General features: G+C 34.1%; 1 protein-coding gene and 1 long non-coding RNA gene across 10 annotated transcripts in view; one reads left to right on the top strand and one right to left on the bottom strand.

Moving 5' to 3' along the window:
* Sara (Smad anchor for receptor activation) overlaps positions 1–23,901 on the top strand; it is a 188,361-nt gene that overhangs the window by 8,691 nt on the left and 155,769 nt on the right. For all 9 annotated transcript variants that reach the window (XR_015545342.1, XM_087406959.1, XM_087406965.1 and 6 more), the window contains one exon: positions 11,474–13,438. Coding sequence is in view for 8 of the 9 variants with exons in the window: in XM_087406959.1 (XP_087263085.1) it covers positions 11,474–13,438 (1,965 nt within the window). In the remaining variant the exon portion in view is untranslated. The remainder of the gene's footprint in view (positions 1–11,473; positions 13,439–23,901) is intronic.
* On the bottom strand, positions 1,294–2,141 carry LOC147909443 (uncharacterized). The gene is made up of 2 exons (XR_015545444.1): positions 1,522–2,141; positions 1,294–1,385 (listed from the first exon to the last, which is right to left on the bottom strand). It is a non-coding gene; the product is annotated as an uncharacterized LOC147909443 (long non-coding RNA).

The raw sequence follows: 23,901 nt of genomic DNA, 5'->3' as shown, positions 1-23,901 counted from the left end.
GACACAAGCATTAACAAAAATTTTAAGTATTCCGCTCATTTATTATAATGACAACATAACTTGGATAACTAGAAGTACACTTCTAGGTACACAAAAGCGAAACATCTTTTAATGCCAGTAATATTGTCTATAGATATGATCTAATCCGATCAATCCAATAAAAATTAAAGTAATGATAAAAGAAGTAATTATAAGTAGTAACTGAATCGTTATTGTTATAGCAAAAATATAACGACGTTATCGTTATTGTTAAAAACAGAAAAAAGTAATCAAAAAAGTAACACGTTATAAGTAACGTGTTATTTTCCAACTATTCTGCTCACATGTAGTAAAAACAATTATTATATACGTATATTACATTATCGTATATAAGAACAGTTTAGCTTATATATATGCCATATACCTATACTAGTTTTATATTTACGTTTAAGGGGATCCTAAAGTCGTCTGTATTAACTAACTAAACGCAATAATTTTTGTATAACGATTACTTTTTTTCTCGTTTATAAATTTGAAAATTTTTTCCGAGATTAAAGCATACGCATTAATACGTATCTGTGAAGTGGAGTTTATGTCGAAAATGAAAAAAATTATTTAAATCAAGATTTTTATCATTTTTTAGTCCAATATGGCGTTAGAGCTGTCAATATCGTAACATTTGCTTGATATAAAAGCTTTGCAATTTGTACTTATAAAATTATGATTCAGACACGTAGTTCGTATGAACAAAGTTGGAATTAGATTTAGATACTTTATCGCGACAAATTTATTATATGAAAATTGACACGAACGTGCGACTGCGTGTATCATAGTTGATATGAGATTGATAGTATATAAAGATGTGTCGATATGCATTAAAACAGTGACCTCTGATGATTTCGTCGGAATTTAGATTTCGTTCATCATTTTAAGATCCCCTTAATAAGCATGTACAATCCTACTACGATCCTGCTCTTATTAGGATGATAAGTTATTGCAGATTGTACAAATTTTTCGACTTTCGATTTACTATTGTAAATTTTAAACATAATGTTCAGATTTGGAAGTGCAATATATTTATGCAGTGCCATATATTTATTAAAAATATATTTCTCATTTTTTAAAATTTGGATTCAAGAAATGAATAAACAATTGATTCAACATTATGTATTTTATACGGCTGCATAACACGAGCTAAGTTCGGATTTAAAAACCGAATAAATTATTGCTTTATTAGTAGATATTTTATACGGCGTAAAACATAATTTATTCGTTTCTTATATCTGAATTCGTATACGTTCAAGAATAAAAATTGGTATATGAAAACGTATATGAGATGGTCATCGAAACGGGAATTATATTATACATAAAAAATATACGTTTAATACATCTACTTTATACTATACCTATTATATTAGGTGTTGGAATTAATTCGTAGCGTTTTTAATGAAAGAATGTTATTTATTTCACATGAGCATTAAAAAATACATTAATGAAAGTACTTCCCATCACTTGTAAAACGCTACGAATTAATTCCAACACCTAATATATTCTAGAAGTTATATTCTAGAAATATATGTATATGTATATCATACTTTCTTGTTTTTTTTATTGGATAGTGCAACACTCGAATGCAATTGTATTGTTCCATTGTTAAAAATCAGTTCATGTATTTTCAATTTTTCAGTGTTTAAGGAGGTTCATCTATTAATCGGAAATCAACTTAGTCTTAATTTTTTTATATGATATAGATAAATATATAGATGAATATTGTACACAAATAATCCCACAATTTGAGCAATATTGATCGTATAGTTTTCTTGTAATATTATACTGAAGTTGACCATTTTAAGCATATCTTATGAGAAGCGGTCGTTCCGAAGTAGATAATCATTGATTTAATATGAGATTTAATTGATACTGATTTAAACTCAGTCAACTTAGGACTTTGAAAAACTAGTATTTGACAGATGAAATATCAATAATTGTGTACAAAAAAGAAAAATCGAACTTTATCGTATGAATTTAAAACTTTATTGTGACAAAGTGCACGTGTGCGCGCGTGTGTTAAAGTTACCATATCGAGAGTATACAGAGCACATAAGAGTTAAATATAACGAAATATTTTAAAACAAAAACTCAAATGAAAAGTATATATTGTATAATATAATACTCTGTAATTGATTAAAAATTATATATATATGTATATATATTATATATATGTATTATATATATAATATATAATATTAGGTGTTGGAATTAATTTGTAGCGTTTTTTAATGAAAGAATGTTATTTATTTCACATGAGCATTAAAAAATACATTAATGAAAGTACTTCCCATCTCTTGTAAAACGCTACGAATTAATTCCAACACCTAATATATATATATATATATATAATATTATATGTATTATATATATTCGTTTTGTTTTAAAATATTTCGTTATATTTGACTCTTTATGTGCCCTGTATATTCTCGATATTATTTTTTAAATTAAGAGTCCTTCGTTCTTGTAAAAACTCATTTAAAATTACCTTTATCTTATGGATCATATTAAGGTGCAATTTCACGTAGTGTCAAAACCCTAGCGGCTCTCCCCACTCTGAGCTGTGTTCAGATTCCTCATCGGATGAGCCCTGGATAACTGGGTGAGTGGGCGGAGCGGCCTAGCGAAAAGTGACTGGAGTGATTTGGGAATCTGAATCCTAAGATAAGAGAGTATTCTACAGGCATCAATTACAACAAATAGTGTATTTCAGATATAATATAAATTATATATTATATAATTATATATATATATATGTATATATAAATAAAATGTAGTAATATATATATAATATACTTGTATATAGTAATGAGATAAAAGATATAAGGTAATCAATCTTATTAATATCTTAAGTCTCGATCTGTATAACTTAGTAAAGGATTAAATACTTGGCTTCTTTTGAGTTATACTGTTTATAGCAGACATAACCTGAAATTTAAAGTTTTGTGTAGATGCACGTCAAATGCCGGAATCGCATAGGAAGTTTTTAATACGTCATTACCACTTGTTCTATCCGGTTTAAGGAGCTGGGTGATTTTTCCATTCTCTCGGGTGAGCAGAGTAGAAATCTGAACGTTTCACCTAACCAGATAGCAAGTTTCCCACATGTTGCTATAAATTTGATACAAATTGCGTCGCCTGAGTTTGCCTTTTTTGAGGAAAGCGGCTTCCGATTTTGCTTATGATATTAGTGGCAATATATATTATAAACGATTATGCACAACCAATTTCCTTCTTCTTTTTTATAAGTTTTATAGATTAGGACAATTGCACGGCAACATGATGGAAACTAATTCTACATGAAACAAATTTGTTAGTAATTTGACAATAATTTGACAGTATAAAAGAAACTGTTGTAGTAAAAAGGATTAACCTCTAACAATATTTTCTTGTTTAAAATCGCGACTTAAAAGAAAACTTTAAGATATCTTTAAGAGTTCTTTAAAAAACATCTTTAAGATATTTCATAAGAACTTTGAAAGATATCTTAAAGTGACTTAGTCTAGTGAGTTGATTTTAAATATTTTACTCATTTGCTTGACAGGTGTAAGTTACTATATATGAATAAAATTACAATGCAGAACAAAATACATATTAAAATATTAGGAAATTTCATTTATTCAGTAAACATTTCAAAAAAAGTATTATACCTTTCATCTTAGAGCTCTTGGAGCTTCAAAAAATTATTTTATTAGAACACAGCTAACAAATCTTCTAATGCTGCATCTTTTATTCTATTCTATGTTGTTTTTTAAAATCAAGAAATTTAACTCCAAATGTGTCCCTCTGGTGGCAGTACCGCATACTGTTCGACGACACTCCATTTCCATTCAATTGTCAAAAATGTGGACTAAATATTTTACAAAAACGATTTCCAACAGATTGTAGCAAATTTATGGGAATAAATTTGTTACAACATTTCTGCTCGTTGCGCAAACAACCGTTGTCCGCATAATGCCTGTAGGTTGATCTAAACGAAATTATTATAATATTATTGCCGTGGTGACAGCAACATGATGACAATTGAAGAGAAACTTGTGCTAAGCACCTATTTTTTTTCTTGTACCAAAGAATGTTTTATTATCTAGGTAAGCAACCAATAAAAGCACTCGAAAGGAATCTAAATGCTTTCTGGATGTTGGGTGCACCCGGATGGGGAATCTGAACGCAGCTCTGCATGATCCCCTATAAACCATCGTTTTACCGCTTGAAGTTCGTAGAGGCCTAATTACAGCGGAAAATAATTAGCAGATGTGTTTTGTCCATAGAATTGTTTTCGAAAAATGAATTTCGGCAATGGCAGTGAACATTTTCTTTTCTTATTTTTTTGCAATTTTTGCACAGTATTTGTTATTTTCTAACCTTTTTAGCTATTACCAAAAGTATCGATAGTAATCTATTTCGCAATGTTGCTGACAAAATACTATTTAAACTGTTTAATCGCACTTTGAAACGCATTTTTAATTGTCAGTTTCAAACAGGAATTAAATGTATAAAAAAAAGATTTTATATTAATGATTATAAATCCAGCGATTAGCGATTTGTTGCTCCATGAAAAAGTAGCAGAATTTAACAGTTGACGTTTTATCGACGATTTCTTTAGAGGGGAAACGTACCACAAAGTGGAGGTAGCTGCATGGCTATATATATAATATAGGTATTCGCATCCGCCATTTTTAGTCCTTTCCCCACTTTGTTCTCTCTTCAACTTTCTCTCTTCAATCTTCTTAGTTTAGCGGCGGAGTGGAGAGAGAACAAGAGACCGAGGAAAGGAGCAAGAAAGTGAGAAAAGAATTAAAAATGGCGGATGCGAATACTCATATTATAGTCAAAGAGGATATATAGAATAAGGGAGCCAGTTAAGAATGCATGAGCAAATAGAAAGAAACAAAAAACGAGATCAACATCCTTGTTTAATCGCGCAAGCGCTATTGATTTTCACTGTTAGGTGGAGAGATTTCAGGAGAGCAATATATCGATGCCGTCCCACTCAGCTTTGAAAGTTTCATGCGCGGCGCAACACTAGACAAAGATAAAGATAGCTATCTTATATTCTTTCCTTTTTTATTATCTAACATTTCCACTTACAGGGGCCCCTATGCCTTGCCTACTCTATATATACTTCTTTGATTAGAGTGCCTTACTAGTAGCTAGCGTTTTAACGTTGCATGAAAGCGCGCCTTTAGTAATATTATAACAGATTTGGCAACGCTGTAGTGCACAGCTGATACGAAGCTCTTCACATAACTTAGAATCCATCTCGGCGTAAAGAAACAGATATGAAGATAATATAAAATCGACTTTTATACCGATTCTGAATTTCTTCCTTATCATTCACCATAACTGGTCATTGCCCGTCACATCGCGAAGTACAACGCAGTTGCCAAATATACACTCGATCTCCCGAGTCGTTGACAATTTCATACATATTTGTTAATATTCTATACTAATAATTTATTAAGAATATAGCACATAAATAGTATCCACAATTCATTACACTGATATTGCATATGATACAGAATCGCTGTAATGACAATTTATTTCAGTCGTATTTTTGATTCCAAAGTAATAGGCGAATCTCCTTAATGTTTCACTGACAATTGATGCAAAAAATTTACACCGAATTCAATTTTTTCTTCATCGTCTTTAAAGAAGTTGTGTTTATGTTTTGATCTGGGGCGTTTTTTCGTTATGCAATCAGAAGCAACCGCGCACTTTATACCAGCGAAGGCTATCTTCGTCTTCTGCCCTAAAGACGAAGATAGCTTTAGTCGTGATCATTTCTGGTTGGATAACAAAAAAGTGCTCACATTAAAGTATAATATTACATATATTAATCTAATTAATTTCATAACAACTATTGTTTTTAATTTCAGTATGTGTAGTAATATCTATGCAATAACATAAATATTTAGAGTTTAAAAGTTTTGAAATTCAAGAAAAATTAATAAAAAAGTTTTTTGTAAGAAATAAATAAATTAGAATATTATTATAAAACAAGTAATTCAATGATATGTTCTATTGAACATTAAACCTGCAATATTACTGCACTAGTGCAGATTTCATTGAAATCTATTAGGTGTTGGAATTAATTCGTAGCGTTTTTTAATGAAAGAATGTTATTTATTTCACATGAGCATTAAAAAATACATTAATGAAAGTACTTCCCATCACTTGTAAAACGCTACGAATTAATTCCAACACCTAATAGCATGGCGCTGGTGCTGTATCAGCACTCGGCTGTTGATGAGTTTTCTCAATGGAAACGTTATAATATATTAAAAAGTATGTATAAATCTAAGAATGTGTGAAATAAAACAAATAACATATATACAATACACAAACGCGAATAAAGTTTAGTATATGTACACAAAGTGAAGCAGAATTTTTTATTTGCAAACATATATGGTCAAGCATAGTATTGGGTCATCTAAAAAGCGGTACTTTGTCACTAGATATATGATCATCAACACACATCTAGTGACAAAAAACCGCGGATACTTTTTAGATGACCCAATATACAGGGTGTCCCATTTTAATTGCCCACCCCAAATATTTCGAAAACTACACATCCTAGAAGAAAAAGTTTTAGACAAAAGTTGTAGGGTTTCGAGGGGGGCATCCAACAGTGACCTTGACTATGACCATTACCATGGCCGTCAAGGTCATTTCAAGGTCAAGTCAAAATTTTCAAATGGAACGCCCCTTTTTTCACACCGCAATTGGAAAGAGGAAGAAATTTTACGTCCGAATATGACCTTCACCGTGACCTCAATGTCAAGATCATGTCAAGATGAAATCCAAACATCTTGAAAACTATGTGCTCTTGCAAAAATGTTCGACACCAAAGTTGTGAGGTTCGGCGGGGGTTACTTAATGACCATGATCGTGACCTTCAAGGTCATTTCAAGGAATTAGAAAGAGGAAGAAATTTTACGGGTCTGAATTTTGTGTGATCTTAAAGCAAACTCCCAATGAAGAAAAGTTATAAACTAGTTATAAAGGACCATTTTATGAAAATTAACCCTTACTCTGTAACCCTTTGTTTCGGCACCTTAAATCTAAACCATGGTCTTTTAGATCCTGTGCCTTTTTTAAACGGTAAAAATGCTTTGAAAAATCTGCAGAAATTCATGGAGCTTCTTAAAACCCTCAACTACAAATCCCAATTAAATATTTCGGGAAAAATAATTTTTTTATACATTTTTTATTTGAAAAAAGTGGAAAAACCTATGGAAAAATCACTTGTTCTTGCACTTGCGGCAGGATCTAAAAGACCATGGTTTACAGATTTAAGGTGCCGAAACAAAGGGTTACGGAGTAAGGGTTAATTTTCATAAAATGATCCTTTATAATTAGTTTTCTTCATTGGGAGTTTGCTTTTATGATCACACAAAATTCAGACCCGTAAAATTTCTTCCTCTTTCTAATTCCTTGAAATGACCTTGAAGGTCATGATCATGGTCATTAAGTAACCCCCGCCGAACCTCACAACTTTGGTGTCGAACATTTTTGCAAGAGCACATAGTTTTCAAGATGTTTGGATTTCATCTTGACATGATCTTGACATTGAGGTCAAGGTCATATTCGGACGTAAAATTTCTTCCTCTTTCCAATTGCGGTGTGAAAAAAGGGGCGTTCCATTTGAAAATTTTGACTTGACCTTGAAATGACCTTGACGGCCATAATAATGATCATGGTCAAGGTCACTGTTGGATGCCCCCCTCGAAACCCTACAACTTTTGTCTAAAACTTTTTCTAGGATGTGTAGTTTTCGAAATATTTGGGGTGGGCAATTAAAATGGGACACCCTGTATACCTGTAGTCGTACCAGGCTAATTTTAGTATTATTGGCTTTTTACAATAAATACCTTGGTACATAGAAAAACTTAAGACATAAGATTTAAGTAGTAAGGGAATCAATATGTAAAGTCACTTTTTCAAAATTTGAAAAAAAAAGCAGCGTTCTGGTTGCTTCCTGAAGAATTCTAGAGTTCTTTATCTATATAGTTTTAGAAAGGATTCCATTGATTAAAGCGATGAAAATACTTGAAGTATCGGGGACCAACTTCACAATTCCGAATCTTTGAAGGATTATAATAACTTCTTTATCTTTTATTTTAGTGTTTCGATTTATTTAGGATAATCGTTAGAATTCTTTGGAGGGCGGGGAGGGGGGGGGTGATTACCAGAATTCAAGAAAATATCGAATTTTAAAAAAATTTTTTCGAAAACGTTTTTTTTTACAAATTCTGACACGAGTTCTAGTAGCCTCAAAAAATTCTAACGATTATTCTTAAAAACCTGTGCGCTGAAATCGATAACTGAAGAGTTTTAGGGGCGATTCTATAACTCTTAACGACAGTCGTTGATGTCACTATGCAGCTTTTTTACTCTACATAATATCCGCAACATCAACAACTGTTAAGGACTGCTGCAGACAAAATTTCTGTAACAGTAACCTTAAGACGAACTTAAACCGATGAACTAATCAGGATATTGCTTTAGATCTACGTACTCTAACGGAAACAGAAATAGCAGTAAACTTATCCATAAGGCAAGTTTCAACCGGTTGAAATTCACCTTATTGTGAGGTTATGAATAAGTTTATTGTTATTTTCATTTCCGTTAGATTACATAAACCTAAAGCAATATCCTGATTGGCTTAAGTTCATGTCTTATGGTCCCTGTTGCGGAATTTTGTGTGCGGCAACACTAAGAGTTACAGAATCGGTTTCTTAGAACTCTGAAGTTTCCGAAAGCGGAGACTCAGAGTTCTAAATTTTTTTTACTTTAAAGGCCTTGGCATATACAAAAACTTAAGACGTAAGACTTAAGCAGTAAGGAAATCAACATATTCGATTCGTTACTGCTTATGTATGGTCTTACAGTCTTGATTGTGATTAGGGTTGCCGCACACAAAATTCCGTAACAGTATGCGTAAGGTGTAAACTAAGCCGATGAACTAATCAGGATATTGCTTTAGATTACGTAATCTAAATGGAAATAACAGTAAACTTATTTATAACCTCGCAATAAGGTGAATTTCAACCGGTTGAAACTCGCTTTCTGGATAAGTTTACTGCTATTTCTATTTCGTTAGAGTACGTAGATCTAAAATAGTATCCTGATTGGCTCATCAGCTTAAGTTCACGTCTTAAGATTACTGTTACAGAAATTTACTGTTACAGCCCTTAGTCAATTTGCTTACTGCTTAAGTCTTACGTTTTAGTTTTTCTATATGTCATGGCCTTAGGGCTATCGCAGACAAAATTCCGTAAAAAACTGCAAAATTCCGTCGGTTGAAATTTGTCTTGAAACAACCTAATTTTGACGCGGATTAGCTCGTCGGATTCGGTAGGTAATGGGCCGGAATGCTAAAAAGGTTCGCACGAAAAGGAGAGATGCAGGTCGATCGATATAATACGATTCTGATGTGAAGAATGCTTTTATTAGAAACGCTGAATATGTATATATACTATGTGTAACGGTGTCGGGTGTACAATACTTGACGCGGTGTGTATGTGAGTATGTGTGTGTGCGAGTGTATATATTTGTTTCGGCGAACGCGGTCTCGTACGCAGGATGCCACAGACAGCTTTTTCTGACGCGGCGCGGTCTGTGCTGGTATGCGGCACGTATATTCGGCAATCAGCTATGCGCGATAGTGCGCCGCTGATTGGTTGATGCGAACGCGGGTACACGCTAGGCGCGAATCCCGAACGCGGGCGCGGCGCGGTATTCCGGCGGATCTTGATGTGCGGGTATAAAAGCGTGAAGTTAGATGTGTTGGTAATCGACGATCGAGAGCTCTCGGCGGAAGCGGAGAAAGCTCCACTCCTATTGTCGATCACCGTGGATGCGACGAAGATGCTTGTACCAGATGGCCAAGAAAAACTCAACGGCGACTGAGCACGCTCGATCCCCTTGCTATGTCCGGTGCGGTCCGAAACAGTCGTAGTTGGCCGAGAAAGTTCTCAGCGGGGCAGAGTACGCTCTGGCCCCCGGAGAGAATCCCGTCGGTGCAACGGCGCGAGAGCTGCAGCTGGTCGGCGGCTGAGTACGTTCAGCAAGAGAGTTTCCTCTGTCCTGAAATTACCCCGTCGGTGCGGATGAATGCAAGAAAATCGACCGAGAGCCCTAGTAATGGAGTACTCTTCACTACTTTGTCTTGCGATGGATACGGTTGCTAGGAATCGGTGATAGTGGTATTCGTTAAGAGCGGAGAAGAATCGCAAATGCGAGCAACAATTTGCGAGTTTATATACGGATTGTTGTTCGTATTGTTCCGGTCTTACTCGGCAATTTTCGCCGACCGGTAATACGAACGGGAATGATACTGATCGGTGCCACTCGATAAAGTGTAAAATCCGTGAGCCTTCAGTGGAATGGCTGTCACCCGCGAGTTACATGCTGGTAACGATATACATCGTTGCAGCCTTGTAGATAGGTTTACTGCTACTTCTATTTCTATCAGATTATGTAGATCTAAAGCAATATCCTGATTGGCTCATCGGCTTAAGTTTACGCCTTACGCTTACCATTACAAAATCTTGTCTGCGGTAGCCTTAGCCCTTACGGACTATGGCACAAAAAATTTAAGTATTAAAACATAAGCAGTAACATAATTGGCCAATTATAGTAGGGACGTAAGATCTCTCACTTATATAATGAAATTTTTTCTTCTTTGTTTTGTCCGTGAAAAGCGGGAAAGGGATGAAATTTTTAGAATTTTAACATGACCCGTTTCTGATTATCGCGAAAAAAAAATCGTTCAATGGAGCAAAAAATGTCATTTTAATTTTCTTACGTTAAAGATACAAATTCGTAGACATTTCGACCTATATCATCCTCAGTACACCACAATATAAATAATATATAAATACTTCGCATTTATAAGATTAAAAGAGTTGAAATATATAAAAGATCTATGATTCTTAGTAAAATTAAAAGAAGAATAATAAATTAATAATAAAATTTAGTTCAATTACAATCTATACTTGTGTATATTGTTGAAAAATTTTTGCTTCTATTATGATGGCGAACTATTTATATATTATTTATATTGTATACTGAGGATGGCCTGATATAGGCCGAACTTGTCTATGAATTTATATCTTTAACGTAAGAATTTTTAATATACATTTGCAAAAAACATCCTGCTCGTAGCTGAATGCTCCTTGTATTTTATGTTTGTAATTTGCGAGCTACTAATAAATTTATAAATTCATTTTAACTGTTTTAAAATCGAGATTTTTGTTTTTAAAATATCCAGAAAAATTGTCTTGCGATCTCTGGAAGTTGAAATATAGCATCTTAAAGATTGAGAAAATTTGCAGGTTTTAAAGTAATCCCCTAATTGTTGCGTGTAGTGTATATTGTAGATAAATTATTTTAAATAAAAATTTTAGTTAATATAAAATTTTACATTAGATTATTTTTTCAGATTGCGCAGAGCAAATAGCGTCAGTCGCAACTTCTATTAAAGCTTCAGCTGCGGAGAAGCATAATGAATCTCTGGTTCCCAAAATATGTAACTTTAATCCTGAGAAAGGCATAACAATCGATGTAGTACCGTCTGTTGAAAACTATAGAGATACTCAACCAATAGACATTGACTCCAAATATTCATTAACTGAAAAGGAGATAGTGTTTATGTCGGAGAATAGAGAATCCGTAAATAATTTCTATACACATGATCGTATCAATGATATCACGTTTGGGCAGAAATCATGTGTTCATACTTATACTGATTTTGATGAAGTGTCTTCAACGATAGATAATAATATATCACAAAACTTGACGCAGGAACAACAGAATGCAAGTAGTGATTCGAAAGATGATGATAGATATGACAAAAAATTAAATCAACCGAATTTCAAGCCTAGTATCAGCAATGTGTTTAATAGTTTGAACGAATATATTAATGCTCCTACTGGAAGTTTAAATTATGTTGAACCTATATTAGATAAAGACGATTTATTTGAAAGATCCATAGATGACGCAGTGAAGAAAGATTTTAAATCAAACAGAGATGTGATCATTAATGAACTTTCTTCAATTTCAATGGAAAAAGAGATAATTAATGTAATTGACGAAAATATTTTGGACCATAAAAATATTTTACCGATGGAATTAAATAAGTTCGTCAAAGTTGAAATTAATAACAAACAGGATAATACAATGCAAAATATTATGTTTCATCATCCTATTTCGGTACAGTCTGAAGAAAATAATTCTATAATTTCTACACCAAACACGGCCATCTCGAATCATAATGATGTAATAGATATGGAATTGTCTAGTAACAAAGGTGATGTAGATAAAAAGATCATAGCTAATGATACATTTGAAGAAAATTCTGACAGATATATTAGCAAACAAAAGCAGTTAGACTTGAATAGGCGAAATTTCATCGACAAATACACATTTGTTGAAAATAAAGAAAGCATAGTAGAAACTAAAAAGTTGGATAAAAATATAACAAGTAACGAAAATCAAAATAATAATATAGAAACAATTAAAAGTGACATTTTTTCCAATGTACGTATACGTACAATTGATACCAGCGACGACTTTTCCGAAGAAGAATTAAATCAGTATTTATTAGAGTTAGAGAAAGAAGAAAGATCTAAAACGGATAATATATCACTTTCGGATAATACCTGGTTGTTACAATCATATGAATTGAGAAGAGATAGAGAAAAGAATGCCAATCATTGTCAACGAGATGACGAAGATGTTAATGAAGCGCCGATATTTGAGAAAATTATGATAGGCGAGCTTCCAAAAATATCACAAGAGGAATTTCAGAAGACGAAAAAATTTCCTGTAATTGATTATAACACGGATATATGTCATGAAAATATAGTAGATGTAAAATGTAATAATACAGTAAAATTCGATTTAAAAAGTAATCAACTAAAATACACAAAAAGTAATGAGCTAGGCAAAACAACAAAAGATAACCATGTAACTGAAATAATTGGTCAAGGTGTAGAAATACAAGAGAAAACCTTACAAACATGTATCGCTGTTCAAGAGAAAATTTCATCGAAATTTGAAAATATTGGAGAACATTTGTGTAGTAATAATATGGTACAGAAATTACAAGATTCTAATAGAGACATTCTATCACAAGATTGCAACAGTGATACTTTATTAAATTTATCAGAAAACAAAGATTGTGAAAAAAAAGTATACTGTCAAGATATTACTGAGAATAATAAAGATGTTTTTGTGGTATATGAGACCAGTGTACATGATAATGAGAACATATCCAAGATGGAATCTGTATCTAAAAACAATGATTCTCATACAAGAGGAAATGATCAAGAATTCGAAAAACCGATTCGTCCCCAGACATTAGATATTGTATTGACGCATGATAAAAATGATTCCCATACATTTGGTACGTTGTTTCAATATTTTATTTTTAAGTTTTCTTTATTATATAAATTGCCCAATATTTTAATCACACACACACACACACACACACACGCACGCACGCACGCACGCACGCACGCACGCACGCACGCACGCACGCACGCACGCACGCACGCACGCACGCACGCACGCACGCACGCACGCACGCACGCACGCACGCACGCACGCACGCACGCACGCACGCACGCACGCACGCACGCACGCACGCACGCACGCACGCACGCATGCACACGCACACGCTCACGCTCTCGCTCTCGCTCTCGCTCTCGCTCTCGCTCTCGCTCTCACACACACTCACACTCACACACTCACACTCACACTCACACACACATTGTGTACTGTGTACGAATAACAAATATATTCATATATACATATATATATATATATATATATATATATATATATATATATTATATATATGTATATTATATAACATAGAAGTTTTATGTAGAAGCTATAAATATATTTAAAAAATATAAAACGATTGACAGCGCCTATCGAAATAAGTATGGTAAAAATGCCGCCACGGCTTTTTGAATTGACCTTCTTTTCTAAGGTAACTTATATAAAAAGACACTTACATATCAAATTTTATATATATTAGGTGTAGTAAAAATAATGGATTTCTTTTTACTACACCTAATATGTAAAATCTTCTATATGGAGATGTGATTAAAAGTTAGAGCGAAAAAATGATTTTTTTATAATTTTTCGATTTTAGCTAACAATTAGTAAAAATTTAAATAAAATTCTAAAAAATTAATTTCATCTAGATATTAATGAGGACACTTTTTTTATTCTTTTTTAGTGCGAATTTCGATTCTACAAAAATGAAAATAATTTTTGAACATTGTTTTCATTCTGATTACATTGATGTATCACTTAAAAAAAAATTGCACCTTTATTCAACTTCGTACAAAATATTTTTTTTCAGATTTTTCCAAAATTGGGCCACATTAAAAAAAATTAAAAAATTTACATTTTAATTTTTTGAAAAAATGAGCGATACAAACCGTTTTTATCAATCTCTAATGTCTTATTTATTTATAAAATTCCATATTGAAATTATTTCATTTCTCACAGTCATTTTATATTACAACGTCTCTTGACACATATCGCACTATTGCTTCTTTTTATTTCATTTGACTGTTAAATCTTGACTGCGTTTTTATTGTTTGACTTTTTTTTTAAATTTACATTTTGGGCTCATATTTATTAAAAACATATATTCATACAAAGACCAAAATCCACTTAGTAGGACACTCAATAATCATTGTGAATAACTAAGAGTATGGTCAATGCGATGCTACAAACGCTTTGAAGCATTTTTAATTGGTCATTTGTAAATTCTTTCTTCTAATTGGTCCATTAAACGCTTCAAAGCATTTGTAGCGAGACTTTGACCACGGCTTGAAATTTTCGTCATATCATCATGTACACATTTGTCCACGAACGTGGTACATACCTAATTATATTTAAAATTTTAGTTATCCGAAATAATTATTGAATATCTTACTGAGTGGCTTTCGGTGAGTGTATGAATCTATGAACCACAAAACATATGGACTTTCGAATATGATACAATAATTTTATGTATTTTTTCGATTTTATATTTTTTTTTATCATAACGTACGTATAATGACTAATTTTAAATTATAATTTCAATTTTAATATAACATTGATAATGACCTAAATGATTCGATCGGTGTTGAAATGTCTGTAGTGTTTATGTTTAATACGTTAATCATTATTTTTTGAAAGAAGATTAAAGCTATTGTTCCTACTTGTAGCCTTTTTTGTCTATTATTATTAACCATATTGAAATGTTTTGCAAGTTGAAATGTTAATGATTGCTAAATTATTTTTTAATTTTTAATAATTCCATAAAATTATTAATAATTTTTAATAATAACGTAAAATTTTCATTTTACAAATTACTGAGTTGGAAGGCAGATTCAATTGATATTTATACTAATTTTAACAAACGTCGATATTTAGTTCTCATCGCTATCGTTATTAATTACAAGATAAATTTTTTTTGTAGTGAACAGATTAGTCAGAATTTCGGTACAGATTAGTCAGAATTTAGATACTATGTGATTATCCTAATGGTAGACGCATAATTGGATGTTGTTTTCATATTGCCACTGTGATATATTATTTATCTCATACTCGATATCAATATAAAATTATAAGGCTTGCCGAAATTCTAACTAATTTGTTTAGAAGAAGTTTATCCAGTAATTAATAATGATAGCAATAAGGAATAAATACGGACGTTTGTCAAAATGAACATAAATATCAATTGAATCTAAAATAATTGCCTTCCAACTTAGTGATTTGTAAAATGAAAACTTTATGTTTTATGGAATTAATAAAAATTAAAAAATAATTTTATAAGTTATCATTAATTTTCAACTTGTGATTAACAGAACATTGTAACGTGGAATTTTTTTAGATAAAATATTAGAGGGTAAATATCCTGTTTACGGAAGTCTTTCCATGATCTTGACCTTGATATGTTATCAAAGTCACAATCCTGAGTAACCTTCAACAAATTTTGGCCATCGCTCGTTATTCATTAAAAAGTTATTAAGAAGAAAAATTAAAAAAAAAAAGATTTTCTATTGTATTCTATAGAATAAAAATTCTCTGCTTTAAGATAGATTTCCTGCTTTAAAAACAAAAATTATTTTGAAAACGTTATTTTCTTATATAATTTTTGTTTTTATATAGTAACTCATAGAGGCGCATGACTTTTTATGTTTCGCGTGGAAAGTCCTGCTTGTAGCAGGATGGGAGGTGGTGTGAAAGTTACTTCGCATGGAAGTCGCATGCTCTTAAGCAGAGGAGAAAGATGGGGTGAGAGTCGCTTCGCGTGAAAGTCGTTCGTCCCTCAGCAGGGGAAGAGGTGGGGTTAGAGCTGCTTCGCATAGACAGTCGTAAAATATATTTTAAAGCAGCAAATTTTTGTTCTACATAAAACAAAATATAAAACGAGTAACAAGCGACGGTTAAAACTTGTTGGACGTTACTGAGAATCATGACTTTGACAACATATGTCAAGATCAAGAGGCTCTCATAAACAGGATATTTACCTATTCTTCTTCTTCTTCGGATATTAGCGGCCCAGGTCTTTGTTATCGAGGTAAACTTGGCCAGTCGTTTTCAAGGCTACGTTTCAAAACTCTCCGAGGAAGATTTTATTCTATATGCTATAGTATACGTTATGTGTACTATATATTTCCTCAGTAAAATTTTCCTCAGAGAGGAAGTTTTAGAACGTAGCCCAATATCACTCCAATCTTCCACAGGAAAGATAATTGTGCAAACCGCATGAATGTAACTATAAGCAGAAAGAACATTAGCGCCCCCCCCCGCCTAAAAAAAAACTCTAGCCCTCCAAATCCGGGCTGCAGTGACAGATAGCACCACACAAGAACAGAGGGGGAGAGTAAATGGAAAGAGAGGGAGAGCAAATGGAAAGAGAGGAGAGGAGGGAGAAGTTAGATCAATAATTGTAGAGACTTAAAGAAGGAGAGGAGAAGTCTGCACATTTTAACTTGGGGATTCTTAAGCATAGGAAAGATGTTAGTAGAGTTATGAGAAAAAGTTATCTTAAGGAATTTGCAGAGAGGAACAAATCTGCGGAATAATGAACAGTAAAATATTACATGATTGGTGTCCTGTCGAGGATCACCACAAGAGCAAGCCGACTAGAGAGTCAACCATATTTGTTCTAAAGAGGCTGTAATTTAAGTTGTAATGATTGGCTTGAAGTCTGTTGAGCAGAACAATTTCTTGTCGGTTGAGACTTCATTTTACGGTGAAACCAGATCTTGGTAGAGGAGTCAGAGTATAGCGAAGCATAAGTGTTGGTCAGTGGATCTAGCAGCGTCCTCGAAATATCTATTGAAGCGAAAGTTAGAGATTCTATTGGCTGTTAAAATCAGGTTAGAAAATGGAAGCCTAAAATTGCCTCTACCGTCTTCAAGGGTGACTTCCTTGACAGCCTTATAATTTCATTGCCAGGAATACTTCGGTGAGCAGGTATCCAAAATATAAATATGAGGAAGATGTCAATGCCTCTGTTTAAGGCAGTGAGAAGGCGATCCAATGGATATTTAATCCAATGGATAAAATAGTTACTATTGATAAGCGCTTAGTAGAATTAATGGATTCTAAGACGCTTCTAGAATCAGAGAAAATAACTGTCTTGGAGTATCCTGTATCTTGGATCAGAATTAGAATCTGAAGAATCGCCCAAATCTCGGCCGTAAAAATCTTGGTATCCGATATAAGCTTATATCTGAAATTGACATCCAGCTCCGGTGATATTACTGCTCCAGCGCAGCCATGCCTATTCAACTTAGATCCGTTGGTGTAACAGGTGATAACCGAATCATGTAGACAGAATTATGCAGAAATTCCTGTTTAACGGAGCAGTCTGACTTATTCTTTGTGTCTGAAAGAATTTGTTGAAATCCCGCTCGTCAGATGAAATCTGAATAAGAAGTTTCAAAGGCCGAGTGGAAGATAGATTTAAAAAGACTATCAAGGATTAGATTTATTAAAGATATAATATTTAAACGAAGGTGAAGATGAAAGAGTACATAATCTCTCTTCTGGTGTTAGAACAATTCTCTCCTGGAACGGAGACTGCGTAGAACTACGCTATTATTCCTAGACATTGACCTTAGTACAAATTTCTTTATTACAAGAGAGAAGCGAAGTTTAAGAGGCAGTTCCTTGGCTCCATACAAAATAACATTGATAGGCGTGGATTCTCTATCCACGCCAAGAGCAATTCTTATTGCTTTATTGTAGCTCAATTGTAAGAGCAAGGGTTTATTACTGTGTAATACAAAGATTTAACAGCCGTATTCAATAGCCTCTCTGAAGACAGCTCTGTATATTGTAAGTAGTAACTAGGGATGTGAGCCCTATCAAACAACAGCAAGCGATGATGTTGATCAGAGATCTTCCTTTTTTAATGACCTGCTTAATGTGGATATCTTCCTTGAGCCTGCAGTCCGAAGTGATGCCCAAAAATTTAATATTGAGTACCCTCTTCACCGGACGGAATTTATCTATGTAAATTCTTAATCTTAGAATCTTCATTAGCTGGTTTCCTTCTTTTAGAGAATATCATCCATTTAGATTTGTTGACAGTTCCAATCCTCTGGCGAATAAATATGAAGAAATCATTTTCAAAGAAGACTGAACATTGTCAAATGTGACCTCTCCTTGACCTTTACAGATGACGAATACACAACGATGTCGTCAGCATATTGAAGAAAGAGAGTCTCCGAATGAAGCTGAAAATCTAATTCTCGGCTGATGTTAAAAAGCAGTGGACTAAGCGTGGAACCATGGGAAGTGCCTTTATGAGCGCTTTAGGTATCGCTGAGGTGTCTTTCCTTCACGAAGTGAATATTTTTTTAGGATGATAGTATTTTCGACGAATTTACGTACTCTAATTTTTCTGAGCTCCGAAAGTACCATCTCAGGGAGCACGTTGTCAAAGGCGCCGGTGATGTCGAGGAAAATGGCAACAACGACCTCGTTGGGAAACTAGGAAACTAGCATGTATGTTATTTGTGAGGGTAATCTGACTATTTGTGCATGATTTGGAGGGTCTAAAGCCCATTTGCTCCTGAGATAAAATCACCTGTGATTCCACAAGCCATTGAAATCTTAAATAATCCTCTCCAAGATTTTTAGAACATAGGACAGGAGCGAAATCGGACGAAGAGTTGTTCGCTTTTGGTATAAAGATTATGAGGGAGGACTACCAGGAATGCGTGATGAATCCCTCCGCTAAGAAGTGATTAAACAAGCTCAATAGAAAATCTTTATATTTTTTGCGACAAGGAAGACAGCATAGTATAGCTTATTTGAATCCAATTTATTATGGCAACCCCAGGAGGTATGGTGTGCATTAAAATTCTCTACTATAAGAACTTTCGTGGATGTGACAAGAAGCACAGCTTTTCCTAGCGAGCGCAAGGTTAAATTCATTGGTAGGAACAACCCAGTCTGTAAAGATCTCCTCCAGGTGATGTCGATTTTCTGAGAGCATATATTCCGAGTTTCTGGTGTTATCCGGAACACAAGAGGGAGGGCAGATTTTATTCTTTGCATTCTCAAAAAGTGCACGTTGATTGTCATCATTTAAAATTGAAATGACCGGTTCCGATAAGTTATGTTTTTTGAAGGCCTTAATTAAGCGTCAGATGTCTTTAGTAAGCGTCTTATGGTCGAAGAAATCAACAAATTTCTTCCATTGTTTCCTTTTAATTTTGTGTAGAGTTCTGGAACAGGACGTTCTTGCTTTCTCAAAGTGAAGAAAATTCTTCAGAAAAGGATACTGATATGACTTAGCGGCGATTCTACGATCCAATATGGCCGTGGAGCATTCTTCCATCCACCAAGGAGGATTCTTGTGATTGGGCGCGGGGACTGATCTCGGATAGTGATGCTTTTCCGGAATAATTCAGAAATGTCCTCATAAGGTCACAGAGGTGAGCCGCAAAGTATTCATGTGCTTCATTGAATCATCTGGGACTTTGCTAAAAAAAAAAATCATCGGAAGTAGATGATAAAAGATAATATAATTTATCCATATTGCTAGAGTCGAGCGCTAATTTATATAAAAAGATGTGACGGAGATGAGAGGAGCTGCCAATTGTGATTTTAACGGAGAAATGATCACTATCCAGAGTGTCAATGTCAGTTCTAATATCATATAGAAGCGCTAAATCAGCAGAGGCAATTGTTATGTCAATAACAAAAGCGTTAGCTCCAAGCGGAGTTAATCCAAGCATTATTCGCGTCAATGGCATTTAAAAGATACCTTCTTGGATTAATGGCAACCCCAGGTGGTGTGCATTGAAATCTCCTACTATAAGAACTACTTTCTTATAGTAAAGGATGTGACAAGGAGCTGCGACAGTTTATTATACCATTCTTGAGGTGTGTGTTAATTAAAATGTTGATAATGATTGTCTGCTGTTATTTATTGATAAAGGTGGATATGTCCTGCATTTCTATAGATGGGTGATGAAGATCGGAGAGATCCATGTGAATAAAAATGATGTTATTCCTTAATAAAATGTCGATACCTCTTTGTCAGATTCCGGTAATGTTCTTTCTGATAGCGTGAAAAGTCGATAGTTGGAATGGCGAAGCGGGGTGAAGCAGAGTCTCTTGTAGACATAGAATGTTAAAGTTTTTGCTAATAGATTGAAGTTGAGGGAGCTTGCCGCAAGTACCGTAGCAATTCCACTGCATAGTTCTAATAAAATGAATGCTGTTGTTGCAAGTGAACTTGATTAATCTACCCAGAAGATATAACTGCATTGTTGAAGGAGGGAGAGTCAGGATTGCTCATAGAGTTGGTAAGAAATTCGGGGCTAAAGTCAAGTGTGGTCAATATGTCAGAAACTTGCGGAGCAGGGAGATAATAGGGGAAGTCATATCTGTAATAACAGGAATATTCATGAAAGACTCACAATTTTCCAGAAAGTCGATAATTTTGTAAATTAATGTGGCTGCAACGGAAGAGGAGTTTTTTTGCGTTGATTGACTCATATTCCTCCATTGGATGGTTGATTGATTAATTGATATCCGCTGGCCCCTGGTTTCATCTTGATGCGATCATTTGGAACGAGCAGGATATTCTGGTGTTCACACGAATATCCTGAGTTGCTTTGGTTGGATGAGGGTGAATGACCAGAAGAGGGTGCTGGTAATATCTATATCGGTATTTTTCTGGAATGGCTTCAACTTATTGAATGGTAAGTTTTCCTAGAATAGAACTTGGAGTATACTTGTTATTGAGTGAAGATTCCGTAACTTTGGCGTAACTCGGGTAAATGTCTGGTAAGTGAGAACTTACATCGTCAGAATCGAGGCGTTGGTATTGATTATGAGAGGGATAGATAGGGAAGAAGGAAAGGAGCGAGGTGCATTATGAGGAGGAACGGAAGAATTAGAGAGAAGATAAACGGGGGGATTTCAAATAGGAGAAAATTTTTTAAATCAATGCGTCACGTTGCAGGAGGGGAGGGATGACAGACTGTTTAAGATAACTATTTTTTTGGCTTCAACCATAGGGTATTTTCTTGTGCGGCTAAATTAAGGACAGTTTTGCTTAACAATGGACATGCGTGGGAGGTTGCTAAATGTTCGCCTTCGCCCTGAGGTTATTCTTGTCAAATGGTTAGAAATTAGGCGATTAGTGGCTTCCGCGATTAATGCATCTCGGTTGTGATTAGTTAGCTGTGCAAGAATGACCTTCTTTGCAGGAAAGCCCGCAGAAGAGACAGCGGGATTTAGTGCTCTTACAATCTCTATGTATTCAATTTTGTAATATACGTAGCAGATCCTGGTTTTAGATACGTATGCATCGACTTTGTATAAAGCATTAAATAAGGCAACCTTTCTGAAAAGCTTTTGTCCCGCGAATTTAATGCAAACTGTTCTCGAAGGAACATATGTTGTTTTACCATTTACCAATGTATCTTCAATATCTCTTCGCTGGATGTCCAGTATTTTTTGACTGAGGAGATTAGGTTTCCTTTAATGCACCAAGATTGATCGATGCCTCTAATAATTCCTGTGCGAAGAACTTTGAACGAAGGAATGAAAGCCCTGAGATTATTTTTGTCAAATGGTGTTAGAAATTAGACGATTAGCGATTTCCGCTGATTTCAATAATGGCTTTACCGATTTCTAATCTCTTAATAAGAAGAATGTCACTCTTGACAGACTCGGAGATGATACGCGAAAATGAATCGGGGATGACTTATCCGAGTAAACATATACGACAAAGGGAAGAATCATTATTGGAATATACGTTAACAACTCTATTATTGGTCTCTAGAGCAGATGCCTTGCCCAGGCCGGGCTCTAGTTGATTAGAAAAAGAATCTTTCTCTGAAGAGGCGACAGCTGGAACCTTAGATCTCACCTCATCATCCAAGACCTGACCACTGCGTTTGCGCTTATTATTTTCGAAGTTAATATCCTTTGGAAGCGGCGTGTTAAAGACCTCTGTGTTAGAAAGATGGCGAAGGAAAATCACTTGCAACGACTTTCGCCATTAAGTTGACCAGCTTTCGTCAACGGAATTCGATGGCGCATCCGAAAAGTTCTTGCTTACAATCGAGCTAGAATCAAAGAGTATGGACTTTTGAGAGTTTACAGATTGTATGGAACCTGATTCAAATGAAGTAGCGGTCTTCATATGCGGTGTTCGAAAAGCGGCTACCGAATCCCTCCCGCCCCATCGCCAGGCATCGATGCCTCCGACATGGGTCCGAGGGAGCGAATGTCCCGAGAGAGCACCCCGGATGGAACGTAAAGAACGTAAACAGGACCAAAGGGCAAGTCGAAATGAGGAGGAAAAGTCTCACACTAAAACTCAAACGACACCGTAAAGTATTGCAACGAGCGAACCCCCGTGTGTATCCAATGCCGTTATTCTACGTATCCGACATTTACCTATTAGAAAGCTGATAAAAACTATCACTCATTTTTTCAAAAAATTAACGAGAAAGTATAAATTTAATTTTTTTTCAATGTGGCCCACTTTTTGGAAAAATCTAAACAAAATATATTTTGTAGCAAGTTGAACAGAGATTCATGTGCAATTTTTTTTAAAGTGTAGATCAACGTAATCGGTGACAAAAATATTTAAAAGATATTTTCATTTTTTAAAAATCGAAGTTTGTATCAAAAAAATATCCTTTTTGATTTCTAGATTTTAATTGATTTTTCAGAATTTTATTTGATTTTTTACTAAAAGAGACGTTTTACAACTGTCCGGCACCGATTTTATTTTCCATGAAATATGTTTAAACACAAAAATCTAAGAATACGTATCTTTTTATATGGGCACTTTGTTTAAGAAATGGAACACTCCTTTAAAAAAAAACTGCTTTTTTTCGCAATTTTTATTTTCTCAAGAGTTATTAAGGTGGTCCGAAACTTTTTGCAAACCTTGTACAACCTATATAGCCTAATAAAGGATCTCGTAATTTAAAGTCATATTACACGTAAATGGTTAAAATTACGAAAACTATGCATAGGACCTTCTTTGTAGAGAATTTCAAGAGCTTTATTTTTTATTCAACACTTTTTTCTAAAATCAATATTTTCTGAGATATACGAATTAAAATTCTGAGATATACGAATTTTATTTTATAAAAAAACGAATTTTTTGCAGTTTTTTTTTAAATGGCGGCCAAAATATGGCCAATTTTATTATCAAATGCGTTTTCAACAGCTAAAAATATATGGAAAAATTTGCTGCCATTAATTTTCCAAGTCATGTAGTTCTTCTGAAGGTTTATGATCTTTTTTTTTCTGCTTGACTTTGTTCATTCTGGCATCTTGAATGCGCCATTTTGATTTTCCGAAAAG

This window comes from Acromyrmex echinatior, chromosome 6 (assembly GCF_024713525.1).
Source record: "Acromyrmex echinatior isolate Ae372 chromosome 6, ASM2471352v2, whole genome shotgun sequence".
NCBI classification, from domain to species: domain Eukaryota; kingdom Metazoa; phylum Arthropoda; class Insecta; order Hymenoptera; family Formicidae; genus Acromyrmex; species Acromyrmex echinatior.
The sequence above is the reverse complement of the archived record's forward strand: the minus strand, read 5'-3'. Positions and strand labels throughout refer to the sequence as shown.